General features: G+C 49.3%; 1 protein-coding gene across 3 annotated transcripts in view; it reads right to left on the bottom strand.

Annotated features, from left to right (window-relative positions):
- Positions 1-14863, bottom strand: part of DLGAP2 (DLG associated protein 2) — a 533037-nt gene that overhangs the window by 136465 nt on the left and 381709 nt on the right. For all 3 annotated transcript variants that reach the window (XR_004263468.1, XM_032260285.1, XM_032260286.1), the window contains exon 4: positions 2981-4035. Coding sequence is in view for 2 of the 3 variants with exons in the window: in XM_032260285.1 (XP_032116176.1) it covers positions 2981-4035 (1055 nt within the window). In the remaining variant the exon portion in view is untranslated. The remainder of the gene's footprint in view (positions 1-2980; positions 4036-14863) is intronic.

Below are 14863 nucleotides of genomic sequence, written 5' to 3'. Positions count from 1 at the left end.
CTCCCTGTCCTGTCTCCTGGTGGGTGTGGGGTCCGGTGGTTCCCTTTTTCCTCCCTGTCCTGTCTCCTGCTGGGTGTGGGGTCTGGTGGTCCCTTTCTCCTCCCTTTCCCGTCTCCTGGTGGGTGTGGGGTCTGGTGGTCCCTTTCTCCTCCCTGTCCCGTCTCCGTCTTGTGGCCACGTCACTGAATCCCAGGGGGATTTCGCCTCCATGTTGTGTCCCACGGAGTCACACCTTTCCCCGGGGTCACATCACAGCCTGTCATTGTCTACATGTTACTATAAAAAGACATCAGGTTTTGCATGTCTTTGCTGGGGCAACAGCTCAGCCTGACCCATGGTGCTTCCCACCCTGCTGGCTCTCCAGTGCTTGGCAGAGTTGTGGGGGGACCCTGGAAAAGGGAAAGGGGAGGTCTGACCTGGCCTCTGCCTTCAAGGCTCCTACAGGCTTGCCAGGAAACATGCCTGAGGAATGTCCCATACATGTATGGGGAGAGGCCTCGGGGCAGGGAAGTCCAGGAGTGGGTGGCCAGCTGTGGACCTGGAGAACAACAGGGCCAGAGGGTCTGAAATGACACCATGGCATGGAGCTCTGACAGAGGCAATCAGACCAACCAGCTGGTTCCAAACAACAAACAAACAAACAAAAAAACAAGCGAAAAACATCCAGGGGAAGGAAGAGAGGAGAAACCTACAGGCTGCATGAGATGAAGAGGCTAATCACTCAGCTGCCACGTGGCCTTTTCTCTGGATCCTGATTTAAATAAAAGCCAAAAAGTGACAGTGACCCTCAGGGAAATGTGACCCTGACCAGGCTGATATTCGGAAATACTGATGAGCTATTGTTTTCAATGTCTGATAACGCAGCTGGTTATGTTTCCAAAGAAGGTGTCCTCATCGTTCAGCGTGGATCTTTGGGAGATCAGCACGGGCATATTGACAGTTGTATCTGTATGTCATATGGGATTTGTTCTGGTGGGGCCTGAGGGGAAGGCGGCGTCAGAGCAGATGGATGAGATGAGTCTTGGAGTGATGGCTTCTGAAAGGGCTGGCGGTGCGCAGGTTCACTCTGTCTCAGTTCGCCTTTGCAGATGACTGATATTCCCCACACCTAGACCATGGAGTCGCTGCTGGAGGTGGAGAGTATCGTATTCCAGGGAGGAGGTGTGTGGGAGAAGCTCCTGGGAGAAGGCAGGTCCGAGGGGCACGGGGCCTGTGGAGAAGGTGCAGCTGGAGGGTGGGTGGAAAGTGGAGGGGCTGGAGGCAGGGGACCCTGGGGCAAAACCTGGAGGCTGTGACAGCATCCTGAAGGTCCTGAAGTGCTCGCTCAGGAAATACTGGCTATCCACCCCAGGCGCAGACAAAAACAAGAGAGCCGTGTATCTGTGACAATGAGGGGACAGGGCAGAGTGAACCCTGATTCTAAATACCCTGCTTCTCTAAACAGGCAGACACAACTGTTACCCTGGGATATGATTAGGGTTTGCCAAAGGCAAACAAAATATAAGCCTCTTCCATTGCTATAAAATAACATTTTATACAGCTGCCATTTTGTCTCTGAATAAATCTGCCGGCAAAGGCAATGTGGCTAGCATTTCCTTTCAAATCCGAGCTGCTGAGACATGGATGCCGGAGCCAGCTGACGGCGATGGTGCCGGTGGAAGCATTTGCCACTACGGCTCCCAGGAAGACTCACGGCGCTTGCTGGCCCCGCCCCATTAGCTGACTCGCTGTCAGCTCAGCCGCCAATGGCCCATTACTCCTGGAAGACGTCTGTCTCTAACCTGATGCGCGGCCCACAGTTGCCGCACTAGGCAAGCAGGAGTGATCTGGGATTTAGGACATGCATGCCAAGTATGTGCATGCATGTTTTGTTAACAGCGCTATCGGCTGACAGAAGTTACTCAGCGGCATCCTCAGCAGTAGTGTGTCCCTCCCAGAAGCCTTCCCCAGTAAACTCAATTCAAAAGCAGAGAAGGAAATCCACATAAAATAGATAATTCTGCAATATGCTAGCTCTAGGAATCTACCTTCTTTAATTTGCTTTTGCCTTTGGTAAATTCACTAAATCCACACCCCAGAGACACAGAGGCCTTTTACAGCTTAAAGAGGCTGTGGTCAGGTGCAGGGCGTGAACTCCCAAATGTCACCGGCCCATTTCCATGAGGCTGACCGTCAGCTTTCGCATGGAAACCGTGCACACCGGCTAGTCTATGTTTGTTGCGGTTGTTAAACCCTCCAGCCTTAGAGGCATTTAAAAAATGGCCCACTGTGCTTAGAGGGGTGGTTCCAAGGAGGAATTGGGATCTCCAGAGGCTCCCAGAGTGAGCCAGAGTCACGCATGACAGCTGCCCAGAGGCGTCTCACCATCCCTGCAGGCCTGCACACAAGGCCTTGTCGTGTGGTCAACCCTCAGGTCTACCGGCAAATGACGGATAAAGAAGATGCGGTATACACACACCGGACGCTACTCAGCCTGTGAAAGAAGGAAACCTGCCATTCTCCACAACATGGATGAGCCAGGAGACACCGAGGAAAGAAAGCCGGATGAGCCTGGCGCACACAGACAGAGGCCGCATGGTCACTCTCAAGGGTGGTATCTGAAACAGCTGAACTCACAGAGGCAGAGAGTAGAACCGTGGTCACCGGAGGGACTGGGGATGGGGAGGAATTGGGAGATGTTGGTGAAAGGACAAAATTCCAGCAAGGAGGGGCCAGCTCAAGAGACCGACTGGCCAGCAGGACAAGCACAGTTAGCCCTGCACTGCATACTTGGAAATCACCCAGAGTGGGCTTTACGTGTTCCCACCACGACAGATGGTGTACCTAAGGCAGTGGGTATGTGAGCAGCTCAGCGGAGCTGTCCCAGAGTGTGTAGTAGCTCAGGGCATCCCGTGGCACTCCCCACACTTATGCGGTTGTTACCTGTCAATTAGAAGGGGAATAATGACCACAGCACCTGCTGTTCCCGGAGTCTGCTTACCTGGAGGTAGTGGCACGGCCTCAGGGCGGGCTTGGCGTCCTGGTGCAGCAGCGGCTTGTCCAGGTTCAGCGAGCTCTTGCGGTAGGCCTCCTTGGCCTGGCTGACCGTCAGCGTGGACCAGGAGCTGCGCTTCAGGTACTTGGCGTCCGGCGTCAGCGCCAGCCCCTCGCAGGCTGAGCACTTGACGTCGTTGTTGCTCTTGGAGGTCTTGAGTGAGAGGTCCCCGAAGGGGCTCTGCAGGGCGTCGGGGTAGCCGTGGGCCACGGGGCCCAGGTGGTGCCGGTTGAGCACGCTGGGCGGCCGGTAGGTGCTGTCGCTGTCCAGGTTGTCGTCCGAGCTCCACCAGCTGCTCATGCCGGGCCGCGGCTTGCCCTCCGGCTTGCGCTCCTTGCTCTTGCTCCTCTTGCCGTGCTTGGCGTGGTGGCCGTGGTGCGGCTCGTCGGCGCGGCCGTCCGCCTTGGCCCCGTTGGCGTTGCCCTTGGAGGAGCCCTCCAGCGAGTGCGACTTGGTGAAGAGCTTCTGCACCGAGTGCACCAGGTGGCGGATGCGCCCCGGGCTCTCGCTGCGCTGCTCGGCCGCGGACGCGCGCTGGTACTGCAGCGTGTGGAAGCCGTCCCGGTGCAGCGGCAGCTGCTTCTCGAACTGGTCCAGCAGGTTGGCGGGGATGCGGTTGATCTTGGCGCCCACGCGCGGCGCCGCGCCGTCGTCGCGCGCGTCGTAGTGCGAGCTGTAGTGCATGCGCGGGAACGTGCTGCTGGACACGTGGTCGCCCAGCGCCACCGGCATCAGGACGCACTCCGAGTGCACCGAGCTGCGCGGCGAGCAGCGGTGGCGCCCCCCGGGGCAGCTGTCCGCGGCGCTCAGCAGGTAGGGCGGCCGCGCCTCGGGCGCGTGGTGCAGGTGCTCGCAGTCCTCGGGGGGCGCCAGGCCGCACGTGTGCCCCGAGCACAGCGGCGGCTGCGTCCGGCTTCCGGAGAGGCCCTTCATGCTCCTGGGCGCCGGGGAGTAGCGCTCCTCATTGAAGTGCTGCGTGGGCGACCATGAGTACTGCGGGTCTGCGGGGAAACACAGAAACGTCACTCAGCACCCGGGAGCGGGAGCGCGGGCGGGGACCCCCGGTGCGAGCAGGTGGAATACGTGACCCCCACCGCGGACTGGGTTGTCAGGATGGTCAGGGTCCATTTCTGGCCTGGGTACTCGAGAGGGCAGTTTTGCTTGTTTTTCTGAGACCCAGTCTCGCTGTCGCCCAGGCTGGAGTGCAGTGGCACGATCTCAGCTCACTGCAACCGCTGCCTTCCGGGTTCAAGCGATTCTCTTGCCTCAGCCTCCCGAGTAGCTGAGATTACAGGTATGTGCCACCACACCTGGCTAATTTTGTATTTTTAGTAGAGACGGGGTTTTGCCGTGTTGGTCAGGATGGTTTCAAACTCCTGACCTCAGGTGATCCGCCCCCGTCATCCTCCCAAAGTGCTGGGATTACAGGCACCCGCCATCATGCCCGACTAATTTTGGTTTTTTGTTTGTTTTTGTGAGACAGAGAGTCTCACCTTGTCACACAGGCTGGAGAGCAGTGACATAATCTCTGCTCACTGCAACCCCTGTCTCCCGAGTTCAAGCAATTCTCCTGCCTCAGCCTCCCGAGTGGCTGGGATTACAGGCACACACCACCATGCCCAGCTAATTTTGTATTTTTAATAGAGATGAAGTTTTGCCATATTGGTCAGGCTGGTTCGAACTCCTGACCTCAGGTGATCCGCCGCCTCAGCCTCCCAAATTGCTGGGATTACAGGCGTGAGCCTTCGTGTCTGGCCGGGCAGTTGTTTTTATATCACAAAGTGTGAGGAGCAGAGAGGAAACTCTGAGTTCCCAAATGGTTAATGACCAAGAGTTAGCATCTAGTGGATCCAGCAGGTCTCTTGACAGCCGGATTTTGTGCTATTAAAGGAAATTAACAATTTGAGGGGAAGGCATAGTTGTGTTTCACTTAGATTTCTGTTTTGTGGTACAGCTTAAGAAGTTTTAAAAACAGCATCTGGTACTTGATGGGTGATATTGTCTAGTAAGCTCACGCATCACACACACACACACACACACACATGTATTAATTGTGAAATTGTTTGTTCAATCCACATCCTCACAGGCTAGTGAGCCTGGGAGGGGCTTTCTCGAGGCCCCATCTTCGGGGGGGCAGCTGTGTCTCCTTCCCCAGAGGCCAGGCTCTGTCCCTTCCCACCCAACTCCTCCCCGTGCCCTTCTGCATCCTGGAGGACAGAGGCTATGGCTACAACACAGCATGGCCTGTCTTATGGCCACTGAGCTGCCGAGGGGCAGATACCTTCTCTTTCCTGTCCCTGGGAACACAGCTGGGTGCCAGAGTGACCCGCAGAGAAGGAGGATCTGACAGCTCCCAGCCTGTTGCTCCCCGGTCTCTGCACCCACACCTTCCTCCTCCTGGCGGCGCCCCTCAACCCCACACCTGCCTCCATCTCAGTCCCCTCCTGCCCCAGACCCTCATGCTTGACACCAGAACCATCACGATGGCCTCCTCCTCTGACCCTCTTTCCCCCTACCTCCACCCATCAAATGCACCTGTGCCCATCCACTAACTTTCAGGTGAGTCTCCTTGGCCTGTTACTCAAGGCCATGTCTAGGACAGCGAGCTCTCTGCAGGCACAGCCACCTGGCTTGTGACAGCTGTGGGCCACGCCGGAGCAGTGCCAGCCTCAGACCAGACAACCAAGCTCTGTGATAACCGGAGGAGCTGACGAGCCTCCCTCTGCCCCATGGTCTGCACGTCCCTCTGGGTCTGCTGGGCCTTAACCACACCCAGCTGCCATCATTTCTAGATGTCACTGCCCGGGTTCTGCCGGCCTCTGCTCCCAGGCCTGGACGCAGTCCCTGTATTGATTCCAAGACCCAGCTCCACACTGCTGGACTTTGCTGTGTGCTGTCCTCGAGGCCAAAGACCCGGACAGGAGTTAGAAGTGGCCTCTTTGAGGCGCTGAGCATGGCCATCTCAGGAAGGAAACGATCCCCCACACATTTGTCCAACACCCCCCTGCCCTGGGCCACCTCCAAGCCTCGGATCCCACAACGATTTCCTGCCTGCCCACTCCCCCATCGCCATGAGCATCTCTCCCCCTTGTTCCTCTCTCACTGTCACCCCGCGGCCTGAGATGCACCCCTACCTGCAGTCCTGTGGTGAGTCCGGCACACCCTGCCCTCGGAGAGCCGCTTGCTCTGACTCCCAGAGCAACACGGACACCAAGGAAAGCAAGCAGAGAGATGGGGAGTGAGACTATTCCCATCGTGTCCAACACAGCCCTCCAGGTAACCAAGGCAAGAAAAAAAAACATACCCGGCTGAGAACGTTTACCAAGTGACTAGTCCTAGGTATGGCCTCACAACATCCCCAGTTTCAATTTCAGGATCCAGGGCTGCCAGCCGTCCAGGCCAGCATGGCTATGAAAACATGGGATAAGGAAAGGATGTGATTTCATGGGTCCCTGGGAAATCAGGGACCAGCTTCTCACACCCAGGAGTGAATGCAGAAGAAGGGAATGGAAAGATTTCCCAAGGGGTCCCCAGAGACTGACAGCAAGGTGTGGGGCTGTTTCTCCCACGGAGGGCAGCAGAGGGGTCTCTCCTGCGTCTTCTCACAGTAAACAGCCTCCGATTCAAGAATAAACAGATCCTTTAACTTCAAAGCGAGGCTCGCTGTGTTATATTCAGGTGCCTACGCCGTCTCGCAGGAGCGCCTACGCGGTAAGGGCCAGTGGCGTCTTCCTTTCTCAAATTGTTAAATTATAACGAAAGCACTTTAATATATTGGGGTAATATTTAGGTATTATTTTAATATCATTAAAAGCAAGTTTTCAAATGAAATTCAATATTCAACTGCTAAATAGCAAAACGATGTGCTGTAATCCAGACTTTATAGCAGCATGTCATCCTGTTGTCTTTTGCTTTGTTTTCCCATTAACATGTAATTTAATACAATTCTAATCTCCCTTCATATTAAAAAGCGAGCCCATTAATGCCCCACTCACGTATCTATTTCTGTCCAACGTTTAGCCTAGAAGCTATGTTATGAATGTGGCTCCTTAAAAGAACAGCATAAAAGATAAAATTTAACCGAAATGAATTAAATTTGATTATGCCACATGTTGATAGCACATTCTCATTTCCACTGTACAGGACTGAATTTCCTGATGGATGCATGGAAACATACATTAAAATATTATCACAATAACGACAATAGCAAGGTGCTGTAAACAATGGCAACACTAGAAAGTGTAATGAGCACCGCACTAGGTTTTTGGTTTTTTTAGGTCTGCACAATGTATAATAAATACTTAGGGCTGGTAAATTCTTTTTATGAAAATGAGGTAGCAAACACAAAATGCAGAAAGCATCTTGGTTTCCTAACTTCCAGCTTTTCACAACACCATTTTTGTCATTAAGCAAGAGAAAACAGCAATTATAGTCATTATTCATGAATGTAAAACTGTCTCCCCAAATTCAGAATAGAATGTAAATGCACATCTTACTGTTGCATTTATGGGACGTCTGGCCTACTCCTTCTAAAAATCATATTGTTAGTGTAGGAATAAAAATGTGAAGAATACAGCTAATGTTTACAGGGTACACATTGTGCTTGTGAGGTTCTTCCCGGGAGGTTCCCTCCAACCCTCTGGCAGCCTTCACGGAGGAGCACCTTACCCTGTTTCAGACTAAGGAAACTGAGGGTGGATGGGCAGCATTCTCACGTCTCACACTTGGTCACTGAAGGATGGGAAGGCAGTATTTGGAGCCCTACCTTCCTGGGCAAACCCAGTGAGTAGCTCCAAACTGGGCAGTGACCTGAGCCAGCCAGCTGCCTGCACACCTCAGTGATGATCCCAGCCCAGGGCTTTGGGGAAAGCGTATGGCTCACTCAGGGCAGCCACTAGTGTGAGAGGAGAGAGGAGGAGGCCATGCACAGGGGTCCTCCCCAGCCCTCCCCTGACTGCAGGCAATGGGGGCCCCTTCCCCACCAGGAACACCAGTTCCTCCTCCCTGTCTGAAGCTCCTCAGATCCAGCCTTATCTGCCTGCATTTTCTTCAGCTTAGGAAAGGGAGGGGGAGACCCTCAGTATATATCTCTGCTGCCCTCCACCGTAGAAAGAATTGCCCTGCTGGAAGTGGAAGCCTGATGAACTTCAAGCCAAAACCAAACAAACCAAGAAAAAAACAGAACAATAAACGCTTTATAAAGTGGACCGTGGAGTGAGCTACTAAATGAAAGCTGACATACTCTACCATAGCGTATTTTTCCTGAAGTAGTTAAACCTAAGCAACGTTTCCTCAGAAACTGTAGCTTGTTGAAAATGGTGAGACAGCCTTGGTGGTACTGGATTCATGCTGACTTTCTTGGCCATCCTGGTCTTTCCCTCTGCTCTGCCATCCCTTCCTCAGTCCCCCATGGGACACATGGTCATCCTGATTCTCTTAAAGCCCCCCAGACCCTGAGCCCCTGGAGCCAACCCTGCCATAGGTCAAAACATTGGTCAAACACAAGCGCAAACATAGGCCGGGGATCATAGTAAAAAGCAGACACTGAACCTGTTCCCGTATTTACTGTATGATGGTATGAAAGGCATGGTCCATCATACATCATAAGGAATCTATCTGAAGCCCCATTAAAAAAAATTCCTTTTAAATTTTAACAAAAAGTGTGAGATTTGAATGCTGACACCTGTAAAGCATTGTTGACCAGAAATTGTAACAATCTAGATAAATGGAAAGACATCCCATATTCATGGATTGGAAGGCTTAATATGGTTAAGACAGAAAAAAAATCCCCAATTAATCTACAGATTGTATACAATCCCTATCAAATCCCAGTTGTTTACTCTTTAGAAACTCAAAAGCTGATCTAAAAATTCATATAAACAGAAAAGCAAAACTATACCCAAAGCTAGCAGATGGAAAGAAATAAGATCAGCACAGAGATAAATAAAGAAACAATAGAGAATCAATGACGCCAAAATTTTGTTTTTGAAAAATATCAACAAAACTGACAAATCTTTACCTAGGCTGAAACTCAAAATGTGAGAAAACTCCAATTACTAAAATCAGAAATAAAGTGAAGGTTTACTACTGACTTTTCATAAATAAAAGGATTATAAGAGAATATTACAAAAATCACATGACAAAAAATTAGATAACCTAGATGAAATGAATAAATTCATAAAAACACACAAATTACTTCAAGAAGAAACAGAAAATCCCAACAGACCAACAGCAAACAAAAAGATTGAATCAATAATCAAAAAATGCCTGACAAAAGTCCAGGGCCAGATGGCGTCACAGGTGAATTCTATCAGTACTTAAATAAGAATTAACACCAATCCCTCTCAAAATTTCCAAGGACTAGAATAGGCAGGAATGCTTCCAAGCTCATTCTGTGGTAATTCTATCAGGGCCAAAATTACCCTGCTAGCAAAGCCAGATAAAAACATTACAAGAGAAGAAGACTATAGATAAATATCCCTTATAAATAGAGATATAAAAATCCTCAAAAATACTAGCAAATATAGCAGCATATGAAGAGACTTATACACCATGACTACATAGAATTCATTGCAGGAAGGTTCAACATAGGAACATCAATCAATGTAATAAATCACAGTAATAGAACAAAGGGGAAAAGGCCATATGCTCAACGTAGTTGATACAGAAAAGGTATTTGATAAAGTACAAGATCATTTCATGATAAAAACACTCAGAGAGCTAGGACTAGAGGGAGCTTCCCCAACAAGATAATAGGCATTTATGGGAAATCTACAGCTAACATCACACTCAATGATGAAGGGCTGAAAGCTCTCCCTACGAGAAGAGAATAAAACAAAGATGCTCACTTTCACTGCTGCTCAGCAAAGGAGCAGTTTACAAGGGCAAAATAAAAAATCAGTTGTATTTCCATATATTAGTAATGAGAAATCCAAAAAGGAAGTTAAAGAAAAGCAATTCCACTTAAAATAACATCTAAAACAATAAAAACCCCTGGGACCATATAATCAAGGAGGTGAAAGAGGGCTAGGCACAGTCACTTATGCCTGGAATCCCAGTACTTTGGGATAATGAGGTGGGAGGATCACTTGAGCCCAGGAGGAGTTGGAGACCAGCCTGGACAACATGGCGAAACCACATCTTTACAAAAAATACAAAAACTATCCAGGCACAGTGGTGGGCACATGTAATCCCAGTTAGCTACTTGGGAGGCTAAGGTGGGAGGATTGCTTGAGTCTGGGAGTTCAAGGCTGCAGTGAGCTGAGCTTGCATCACTGAACACCAGCCTGGAGTGACAGAGTAAGGCTTTGTCTCTAAGAAAGAAAGAGAAGAAAGAAAGAAAGAAAGAAAGAAAGAAAGAGGAAAGAGGGTGAAAGATTCATCCACTGAAAACCAGTAAAAATCATTACTGAAAGAAATTAAGTGAGATTTACATAAATGAAAAGACATCCTATGTTCATGGATTGCCAGACTTAATATTGTTAAGATGACAGCACTACTCAAAGTGACCTACAGATTCCCTGAAAGTCCTGTCAAAAAGCCCATATGGCTTTTTTATTTTTCAGAAGTGCAAAAGCCTAATCCTCAAATTCATATAGAAATGCAACAGGTCCTGAGAAGTGAAAAAAATATTGAGAAAGAAGAACAAGGTTGGAAGACTCACACTTAAGGATCTCGAGAGTCACTACAAAGTCATAGTAATCAAAAGGGCGAGGCCCCACACAAGGATGCACACACAGACCCATGGAACTGAACTGGGAGTCCAGACATGCACCTGCACATTTGATACTTTTGGTAAGGGAGACAAGGTCACCACCAAGGCATGTGTATGCCTATGTAACAAACCTGCATGTTCTGCACATGTACCCCTGAACTTAAAGTATAATAAATAAATTTTAAAAAAGAGAGAAAGACAAGGTCACCCAGGGGGGAAAGAATAGTGTCTTCTACAAATAATGCTAGGACAACCCAGTTTCTATACACCAAAGAATGAATTTAACCCCTCATCTTAAACAATCTGCAAAAATGAACTCAAAGTGGATTAAAGACAGAAAAGGGCTAAAACTATAAAGCTATTTGGAGAAAACAGAGATGCATTTCTTTGTGACTGTGAAGCAGGCAATGGTTTCTTAGACATGTCACTAGAACACAGGATATAGATAAAATGAACTTCCTAAAATGAAAAACTTTTGTGCTTTTAAAAATGCCATCAAGAAAATGCAAAGGCCAACCACAGAATGGGAAACATTTTTGAAAATCACATATTTGAGAAGGAACTTGAATCTCGAATATATAAATCTTACAACTCCATTATAATAAAACATATAATTCTACATGCAGAAAAAATCTGAGGCCACTAAAATAAAATAAAATAAAAAATCCAAATAAAAATGGGCATAGTAGCTGAATATTTCTACAAAGGATACACCCTAACGGCCAAAGAGCCCACGGAAAGGCGTTCTGCATCATCTGCCAGTAGGGAAATGCAATCCAAACCAAAGTGTGGTACCATTCAAGCCCCCGGGGTGGCCAGAGGTAAGAGGACACAGTTCCAGAGCTTGATGAAGGTGCGGAGAAACTGGAAACTCACGCTGCTGGGGAAGGGAGAACCGGCTGGCGGGTCCTCAACAGGTTGAACACAAGAGTCACCAAATGCCCCAGCGATTCCACTCTGAGGTGCACATCCAAGAGAAACGAAACACATCCAGGCAAAGCCTGTGTAAGAATGCTCACAGCAACATCACTTATAGTCACCAAAAAGTGGAGACAACCTCAACGCTGACCAACAGACGAATGGACAAACGCAAGGCCCTGCACTTGCATGATGGAAATTTTTTCAGTAATTAAAACCAGTTAAGCCCAGAAATGTGCTGCACCACGGAAGGACCTTCAAAAACTTACACCACGGGAAAGAAGCCAGTCACAAAGGATCAGCAATGTACGATTTCATTCGAATGAAGTGTCCAGAACAGGTGGATCTCGAAACGGAAAATAGATTGTTGATTCTCAGTGTCAGGGTGGGCAAGAGGACGGCTGTTAAGGCACAGGGTTGCTTTCTGGGCTGGTGAAGATGTTTTAAATTGAACGGAGGGATAGCTGCACATACCTATAAATTTACTGAACGCCACCGCAATGTACATCCTAAAGGGTGACTTGCATGGTGTGTGACTTATATCCCCATAAAGCGAATAAAGTAAATAAACGCATATGCATGTATAAAGAAGACACACAGAAACTCAAAATCAAGAAAGTACACGCTTCACTTAACATTCTTCTTCATTTGCTTTAGAGCTCAGTAAAAGATCTGTTTAGTAAAATTTAAGAAAGCAATTACATTCATTTTTTTGCTTCTAAATCTCCTCCTTCTCCACAGAATGGAGAATGTGGCTGAAGTCGCTTTCTGTGCTGCTCTGATTGCCATACGGCTCAGAGAAACATCTGGGGCTCTCGAATTAATAATCTAAGGGCCTGCAAGCGTCACACGTGCCCTTTTCCTTTCCCTTCATTCTGACTTACCGTTCCTTGACCCTGATTGTGGATTCAGTGGACACGCCCTCATTCCGTTTGACGTTTTTGTTACTTGCTTCAGTTCCTCATGAAATTAAGCAAGGTGTAAATTAGTAAATCAGTTAACTGACCTGATAATGTGAATTGCATTATGCAGGAATGGCTGATGGCTATTTGGTCCCCTACCCAGATGACTGCTGAGGAAAGCTGAAGGGAAACCCTTGGACCCCGTCTGGGTGAGCTGAGCCAGCAGAGGGTCCGGAACCCAGGGGGTGCTGCTGTTTCCCTCTCATGGGATCCAGGATTCGGCCCTGGGACAGCTCGCCAAGGTCCCATATTTCCTTATCTGTTTGTGGTTTGCCTTTATTTTCCTGTAGTTCAAAGGGTTTTAAACTGAGGCTACACCTTAGTATCATCCAGGAAGGGCATAAAGGACCAATTTCTGGACATCATCTGAGGCACAGTAAGATCCTACCTCTGGGGTGTAGCTCAGGAGCCTGTGAGATCAGTAAATGTCAGTAGCTACCAGGCTTATGCTCTGCGTTGTCTCACATGAATTTTCACATTTGATATTGTGTCTCCCAGCTGGCCTCTTTAATCTACGAGTCGTGCTCTATACTTAGTGGAATTTCTTGAACTACCGTCAGTGGTCTCAGTGAATGTTTGTTAATGGAATAAATGCATGAATGAATTAAACTGAAAGAGAAAGTGTGCATTAGGAGCTCCATGGAAGTAAGAATTTGGGTGAAGCTCTCCTCTAGCTTCGTTGGCAAAGTTTACATCCTCCACAAAATTCCGAGGCTGGAATAATACATGGTTAATATTTCAAGCACTCTGACACTCTGGAGAGGAAGTGCTCTGTGGAGAATCCCGTGCCGGTCACCAAACTGTGGATCCCTGGGCTGAATTCTGCGGAAACAGTTTCTGCCACTGTGCTCGCAGGCGCTTCTTTGTACTTTTTAAATTTAAATGTTTTTGTAAGAAAAATTCTGCAGTTTCTAAAATCTTTGCCCCACATAGATGAGACCCTGGATGTTTGTGCAGTTTCCAACCACTTTCAAAGTTAGAACTATGTTATCCAGAAAGAGTTCCACGCTTGCCGTATTGCCTATTTCCAGAAGGTACAGGCAGCCTCTGAGAGGAAGCATGCCGGTCACGGTGCCCCTGCTGGCTCTGGCTGCAGTGATGCCACCTCCATGCTGGATGAGACACCAGCTTGAGTCCAGCTCCAGCGGCTCCCTGGAGCCGTCTGCGGAGGCAGCAGAGCTGCACAGCTGCACAACTGCAGCGCCCAGCCTGGAGGAAGAAGTACATTACATCATGGTCACTAGGTGGGTGTTTTTGATTTTTTTTTTTCTCATGAGGTCATAGAATTACAGAATTGGAGAGGTTTTACATAGATCTTCTGCGGTATTAGTTTTAAAAGTGTTTTCCTGCCTGCCTTTCTCTATCTTTCATTAATGACTCAGTACAGCCATTCAAACAAAATTTGCAAAGCACCTGCTGTAAACAAGGCCCCGTGGTGGACAGTGAGAGAAACAGCCCCAGCTCCTCAGCCTTCAGTTGGGAGGTAGTACTCGCAATAAATAGATAAACAGGCAAACGTCAGACAGCGACAAATTCTCTAAAAAGCGCAGGGCAAGGGGCTGATCACCACACATTTCAGGGCATTACCCACTGGGACAGGTACGGTGGGGAAGGCTTGACTGGCCAGAGACCAGAAGTAAGTAAGACGGATCTCTGAGGGTCTTGGAGAGAGGGTTCTGGGCACGGGGCATCCATGGCTGAGTTGGTGCCTGGCGTAGCCCTGCCAGGGAGGGGAACCACAGGGAGAGCAGGTGAGAGGAGGCTATGCCTGGGTCCCAGAGGGTGGTGCTGGCAATCACAGGACTTCGCCGAGCTTCTGAGTCTGGAGGTCATAGGAACAGAGAAGAGATAGGAAGGCACTGGTGCTTGAAGGGATCTCTCTGGCTGCTGAGGGTGGGCTGGGAAGGCAGGTCCTGCAAGGCCATGGGCCGTGGGTGCTGATGGCACGGCTGTGTTCTGCCTGGTGGCTCTGAGGCATGTCCACACATCCACACTAAAGGTTTTCTACATCAAGCACAGCTGGACATGCAAAGCAGTGCAATGTGGCAGGTCCCACTGTGGGTATCCTCCAAAGAGAGGAGAAAGTGGCTCCGTCACAGCTCCTGGTGAGGGCGGGCATCCTCCATCCAAAGAGGATAGTGGGGTCTGGAGAGGGGAAGGTGGCCCCGTCACAGCTCCCGGTGAGGGCGGGCATCCCCCATCCAAAGAGCATAGTGGGGTCTGGAGAGGGGAAGG

The sequence above is a fragment of the Sapajus apella genome, unplaced genomic scaffold, assembly GCF_009761245.1.
Source record: "Sapajus apella isolate SASKATOON/1434 unplaced genomic scaffold, GSC_monkey_1.0 scaffold116, whole genome shotgun sequence".
NCBI lineage: Eukaryota > Metazoa > Chordata > Mammalia > Primates > Cebidae > Sapajus > Sapajus apella.
The sequence above is the reverse complement of the archived record's forward strand: the minus strand, read 5'-3'. Positions and strand labels throughout refer to the sequence as shown.